General features: G+C 42.3%; 1 protein-coding gene across 1 annotated transcript in view; it reads right to left on the reverse strand.

Moving 5' to 3' along the window:
* Positions 1-7379, reverse strand: part of RAP1A (RAP1A, member of RAS oncogene family) — a 22642-nt gene that overhangs the window by 4628 nt on the left and 10635 nt on the right. Inside the window, exons 5-6 of the mRNA XM_010284564.1 lie at positions 7054-7194; positions 1739-1882 (exon numbers count right to left, since the gene is read on the reverse strand). Coding sequence (XP_010282866.1) covers positions 1739-1882; positions 7054-7194 — 285 coding nt within the window. The remainder of the gene's footprint in view (positions 1-1738; positions 1883-7053; positions 7195-7379) is intronic.

Below are 7379 nucleotides of genomic sequence, written 5' to 3' on the forward strand. Positions count from 1 at the left end.
AAAGAGCGTCACACAGGTCACCAGAAGACATCTATCTGAAGTGCTGCTACTGAGTGACTCTCGCCTGTATTAAAAGCTTATTGCGCAAAGGGTCTGTTTCACTCAGCAAATACACATAGAAATTTGTCACACTTCAGCCCAAATTTTAACAAAGTTAGAAAGCTCAAAAGTAGCTAAAAAACCCAAAAACCAGAATAATGCAAACGCTTCCCCTGTCTGTGAGGCAGCAGAACAAATAACCAGTACAATCAGTTGCTTGATCCGCAGTGTTTCTTCTCTTTGATTTCCTCAGCTTTTATGCTTTTCATAACCAGACAATATAAACTGGCAGAAAGCCAGAAAATTAAGATCACAATAAAACCAGAAACTAATTTTCCGGATAATAATTTTCTTCTCTATGATCTGAGCCTCACTGGAGGCAGTAGACAGGACAGGGAAATACAGAGACACAGGATTCACACGTTAAGGATGAGTGCATGTAAACCATGGGCGTGCATTCGCCCCAGGACAGTTGTGTTCTGCCTACTAGAGAATCCCCTTTCCTGCACAGCTCTCAGGAGAGCTTTAAGCTTTGGCTAATGACAGGTCAGTCTCTGCCACAAACTGTGGAGATAGAAATAAACCAGAATTTGTTATACTCCACGGTGATCTGTTCGATGACTGAGCCACTAGCTTCTCCATTAACGGTCATAGTTTTACTACAGCTCAGACACAAACACAAAAAAAACCCCTTCTGGCACGAGTCTAGCTCAGTGAGCTATATTTACCAGGTTAGATTAGTGTGCACTACAGCTAGGCTAATCCCAACAACAGAAGCTGCAATTCACGCAGCCTGGAGCTCCCTTCCCTTTCAGCTGGGTAGATGCAGTGCTGTGCACGTCCCACTAGCTGCCAAATTAACCCTGGGTCCAGTCCAAGATCCTGCTGCTCCTGCTTATCACACAGCCCTCTAAACGGCCCCAGTTATCTCTGGGCACCAAACCAGCTATGCTCAATGGGGTCACCTTAGCTTTTGTGGCTGGAAACCTGGCCTCTGTCAGAGTCAGATAATTCACAGCAGAGAATAAAAACTTGGTGCCTGATGTCAAGCAGGAGCTCCCTCAGCAGAACTGCACTACCTCAGGCAGCAGTCAAAGGCACACCGATTGCGAAGGTGTTTCTCACTTAGACACGGGGAACTGCTTAGACAGATACATGTTTGGACATGGTCTCAGTAAATTAGTGGCTTACCAGAGGAGGACTGTGATGGGAGGTCTGCTTGAGCAGCCAGATGTAGCAGGAGTGTGAAAAGCAAATACTTTCAAAAACAACAGCCAACGCTACGCAACATGACACGTAATACAATGAGGCATAATCCACATTCTGAAGCGCAGCAGCAGTTACCTTCAAAAAGTATACTTTCCAAATAAAGTTTATCTAAGCTAAGAGTCATCCAGTTAACTGGACTTAAGAGTCCAGTTAGGAGGGTCTCAGGACCCTCTGCCATTCATGTCATCTGACACAGGCTATAGAAAACACTTACCTGGAGAAGTCACCCACCCTTGACAGAGAAAAATGGGCAGATCTTAAAAAAAACAGAAGGCAGTAGCTAAAATACACTGCATCGCAAGCCTTTCCTAGGCTGCTATTTCAGAATAATCCTGAATCTTCCTGATTAAGAAATATATGAAGGACTGCATGCTGGCTTACTGTGGATTCATGCTGCAGCAGGAAAGACAATGGAACAGCTGATACTTACCTCATTAACGTTGATTTTGGACTTTGCAGATGATTCTAGAAAGGCACAGTTACACCACTGTCTTGCTAAGTTTTGACCCTGTTCTTTGCCGACTACACGCCCTTCCTCCAGGTCACATTTATTGCCAACCAGAATCATTGGAACCTGGGAAAGGAGACGAGCAAGAACAAGAGATCCGTCAGCAAGTTAACGTACAACAAGGACCGTAATGCTATGGCTTACAAATGCACGTCGGGGCGGGGGGGGTGGGGGTGTGGAGACAGACAATATAGACAGTATGAAAAAAATAAAAATCAGAAGTAAGTTCCGCAGAGCTCACAGACTAGACTGGAATTTAGATGTCTGCTGGGAGGGCTGAAGAAGGTCCATACTATAGACACCCTAGTTCATTAAGAATTAAACACATGGAGGACACCGTAAAACCAAATGGCAATATTGCAGCACAATCTTAAGTTAGTAAAGATTTATTTTCTGGTCTCTACATCCAATACCATTCTAGTCAAAAACTTAATTTACTACTGAAATGCATTTCAGGACTTTCATGTGACAGTAGGCTAAAGTGCCTGCCAACTTAGCCTACTGTAGACAACAGAACATACAGCATGTGTTTTAAGACATACATTATATATGTTTCAGCCCCTTTGACCTGGCTTGTCAACCTGTTGTCAAGCCATACAACAATAAATGGAAGCACCTTTGAAAAGCACTGCCCTGGACACAGAATAAAAAGGAATAATCCCGTGCAGCCAAGTATTCCCACAGCCCCATGCACAAGACCACCTTCCTTTCTCATCTCAATACAGTATCATACTACTGAAATGTTTTGCATACACACAGAAAAGAGGATGTTCACTACAAAACACACAAACACTGTGCTTGATATTTACTAGCTTAGAGTAATTAAAATTTCCAACTAGTGACCACCTGGCAGCTCAGCTCCTGAAAGGACATCACTTCCAATCAATAATCTCATGCAATATTAAAACAAACGTTTGATACATGTTCAAAAGATTCATCCTACACCCATGACGCAAATACAGGCAAATCATTTGTTCAAGGCAATGATGAAAGGGCATCTGTCCCTCTCCTTAAGCTGTTGGCTTTCTAAGGTGTCTGGGTGAGTCACCTTCTTGCTCGTTCACGAGGAAGAAAGTGCTTTAGGGAAACCATATTCCTTGTGACATTTCCTACAGAAAAAGAGAAATTTAATACCGTAGGAAAACGACCTTGGCTGTGGTAAATGCTTATTACTAATGTGCTTGCATTAGGCTGCACGGAAAGGAGGGGTCCCTCGGCTTGCCCAGAGCCCTGGGACAGCCCTCCCACACATGGCACAAGGGGCAACAGAAAGGACGGGGTCTCTTGCTCAGCTGTAGCTTGCTGGTTTCTCACCGGACTGCGACTGTGTTTGCCTGGTGCAGCGCACAGCCAAGTTCAGTCCGCACTTAGTAAGTTATAAATCCCTTTGCCTCAAAGTATCAGAGTAAGCGTTGGTGAGTGTAAGCAGCAGGATACTTGCTCTCTCATCAGTTACATTTAGATATTGAGTTAAAACTCTTTCAGGAGAAAGAAATCAGGCAAAAAAAATAAATTAAGACCAGTACAAAGACATCTTAGAAATAATGCCCTGATACATGATTTCAGAAGACTTTCTGTGTTCTCAGGCAGTCCCTGCTGTGGCTGCAGCCCACCAAGATGTCACAAATATGTAGAAAAGATCTTGAACAAGCAAACAAAAAACACCCAAAGGACTCAAAAAACCTCCGTAACAACCAAAACTACTTACCCTCAGGTGCCATTTCCATACCTACAAGACAATGAGGTTACAGCGCAGTCGCTGCCTGCCCGTCCTGCAGGACCCTTCCCCAAGGACCATGCAAGCTGGGGCACCCAGCCCAACACCGCACATCCGCCTGCCTCCAGCCTCCACATTTTCACGTCCAGTTTGGAGACGGATACACAGTTCAGGACCTTCTACGCCTGAGAATTGTGGGTTACATATAATTTTGAAGTTTGTTTTTACAACCTGCACCTCACAGACCTTAGGGGATGATACAACCGGAGCTAAGGTGGATTTTGCATCGCGAGACCACAGCAAGATTTGCAGGACACACTGCAGTGCTTTGCATGCACACAACAGTGACAGCATCCTGTTTCCCTTACGCTATGTAGAAGTAGAAAAAAAAACCCTAAAGAACTGCTGATAATGGGTGTGCACCCTGCTCCACTTCCTGAAGCATTTAATTCTTTGAACAGAAAACAAGTACTTTCCAGCTGGAAAATAAATCATTATCCACTTCCTTTGGTAATTTACAAGACACTGTACATTTTTAATCTACTTCAGTGTTAATATTTGTAGTCTCTTCCTGATTCAACTACACTCAAGATCAATTTTTCTATTTAAAACAGACATACTGATTAGAAAATGATCACATTTTTATTTTTGAGAGACAAGTTTTACTTATTACATCAGAAACCTTAAGTCACAATACAGATGAGGCAAATCCACAAAAGCTTATTTCACATCAGAGACCAACAGGATATTTACAACCGTATCAGCTTAATCCCATTCTTTACAGTTTCTAGATAGTTAAGAGAAATTTTCTCATACCAAAATATGAAAATGTGTTTTGAACACGTTCAGCAAAAAAATAAAGTATATTGAGATATGAAATAATAGAGGAAAAAAAAGATACTTAAGATAGGTAAACAGTATGGGTTGGAAAGACATGAAACTCTGTATAAGGTTATTTCAAAAGGTAGTAATTGTTTATCATTGAGCCAAAACCAGAGTTTCATAAACGATTAGCTTTTGATCATTTACTATTTCATGTAAAAGACTGGAACTTAAAGTTTGTTAGACATACCTAATTTAACGGTTTAAGTATTGGGATTTTAAAAGACACATTCTGAAACTAAATACAGGAAGGAGTGCATTTTCCTAATTCAGCAGAACATGGCTTAAATGTTCAGAAGGTCCTCAAGCTTGGATTCAACAAGTAACATCCCCCTAACACAAAATAAATAAATTCATTTTAATAATTAAATCAAATCACTGAAGTAAAAACGAAAGCAACAGTCTCTATTGTCCTATGAACTTGACCAGCTTACGGTGCAAATTCCCCTCCAGCGAGTGCAGCTGAGCGAAGCGCTGGGCTCTGACTGAGAGGCTAATGAAGGACTCGTGTTACCAGGGATTTATGCAAGCACAATCCCTACCTAAAGGAAAATCAGTTTTTGCATAAATAGAAGTTCAGCTTGTTAAACCAAGGAGGGAACCAAAGCCATTCAAAACAAGGTTATCAGGACACGGAACAATGAAGATCCAAGAGAACGAAGCAGCCCGAGAGGTTGCCCTCAGCCCCACAACTGGCTGTGCTCAAACCACCCCGGCACACTCTGCTCACTGCTCAAACTGCATTTTCCTGAATGGCTATTTAGATACAATGCACATGGTTTACCTAGGATTTGGCCTAAATACGTGTCCCAGCCCTTTTACCGATCACCACCGCTCCCCCAGCCGCAGGAGACTGTAAGGAGATAAGGGCTCCGAGTGAGGGGCTGCTGCTGCTTCCACAGCTCTGCTGGGGAGCCAGAAAGCGGCTGACACAACCCAAAAGCAACCAACATCGAAGGCAGTGGCTGCTTTTAAGCTGTCAGTGGAAAAAAAAACAGGCAATCTTTTTCACACTCCTCAGAGCAATCCCTTGAATACACTGACCAACTCTTAGGCAAAAAAAAAAAAAAAAATTTAATTGCAGCTTCTTTTGAAGGAAGCCTACACAGAGACAGAGCTCTCACACGTCCCCACCAGCCACATGGCTACCATGGCAAAAGCCACCTGCAACCTCACCTACATCATACCTTTATAATTAAAAGCCTGACAAGGAGTTCCAGTTACAGCGGTCAGGGCCTGAAGTGGAAATACAGTCAATAGTTTTCTTCTGTCAAACAGGACTGAACGCAAAACTATCTTAATTTTTCCTTATTTTAAAAAGGAATTTAAATAAGCAAAATGACAGTCTTGCATCACTAGCTAAGACTTTCAGAGACTTTTAATGATTTAATTCATACAACTGCATGACCTCCTTTGGGTTACAGATTTTGTCAAATGACAGAAGGAACAAAGAAAACTGTCGAGACTTTAAAAGCCTCGGACTGTGAGGGTGGTCTGCAGAGTGCCACTGCCATTGCCAGGGACAGGCATACCGCAGCGCAAAGCTGAACCCTCCCTGCTCACACGCTCGCGTCATGGGAGTGACAGACCCCAGCCACAGACCCTTAATCATCATCCTCCTCCTCCTCTTCTTCAGAAAGGGGTAAGAACATTTTCATATGATAACCTAAAATTCTATAAAAGTTTTGGTTCAACATTCAGAAGACGATTCAAGAGAAAGCTGATGGGCTCTCACAGCTGATGGATTTGAGTGAAGCAGAGCTCACAAACCGAGAGACACCGCACAGCTACGGTAAAGGAACCTCTGCTTTGTGCAACAAGACCCAGGACTACTTAATCTAACAAACAGCCCCAGCAGCCGGAGTGGAGGCAACTAAACAGGCCCCCATCCTGCCTCCCCAGACCCTATTGATGGTGTCTTCTCACACAGAGAAATGAAAATAAAGGAACATTCAGTGATTTCCCAAAAAAAGGGTATTAATACTAATGACACTTAAATTACAAAGCACAGTCTGGTCAATAAGCTGCACATGTCCTTTCTATTTGCAGTTCCAAGTTCATCAACTTGGATTATGACCCGTACGCGTGCGGACGGCACAGAGGGCTCCAGGACTCGAGAGACTTCACAGCTGACCTTCGGGAAACGTCACAGCTTTGTACTTCTGTTCCCGCTCCATATACTTGGGAAAAGCAGTGTTAGTCTCCATCGTAAGACAGCCAGAGAGCTACTAGGAACATTGTATTGGCGAATTAGACTATTATTGTTCCTTAACTTTGAGGGAAAAAAAGTACTGCTAAAGCACAGTGAAAGAAGAATATGCAAATACTGGAAAGGAGGTAAAAGGGGAGAGAGAGAAAAAAAAAAAGCGCTGTTTTTTCAACCAACTCCCTCTATTTCCAAAGACTGTTACCCTTCCACTACATATGAAAAATCTGGTTTCATTATGCCCCTTAGCAGCTGTTGAACCTCAAATAACGACACTGAAAGTAACAAACAATGCTAAGGGAACTTACTTCAACACAAAACTTTCCTATACAGCTAAGAATATTCTTAGAAAGGAATTTTGCTCACAAGTTTCCGTATGCTTAGTTACAAAAACATTCTAAACATTTGCAAAGGAAAAATTATTCTACTTACATCTTCAGTGTCCTTAACCCGTAAAATCTGTTCCCGCAGGTCCTGCAAGTCGTTAAATGTGGACTGTGCTGTTATAGAATATACTAGTGCAAACCCTTGACCATTCTTCATATAGAGATCCCTCATTGCTGTAAATTGCTCCTGTAATCAAATATTTTAAAAAGTAATTAGCTAGTGAATGTGGCTAATGAACATTTACAAAGGACTTCTTGTATTATAATGGACAAGTATATAGTACAGTACAGCATGCATTTACATTTTTTACCCCTTACAGAAATCCACTGAAGCATGCAAATTTAATAAAAGCATTAACACGTCTCTTTCCC

The sequence above is a fragment of the Phaethon lepturus genome, unplaced genomic scaffold (genome assembly GCF_000687285.1).
Source record: "Phaethon lepturus isolate BGI_N335 unplaced genomic scaffold, ASM68728v1 scaffold20513, whole genome shotgun sequence".
NCBI classification, from domain to species: Eukaryota; Metazoa; Chordata; class Aves; order Phaethontiformes; family Phaethontidae; genus Phaethon; species Phaethon lepturus.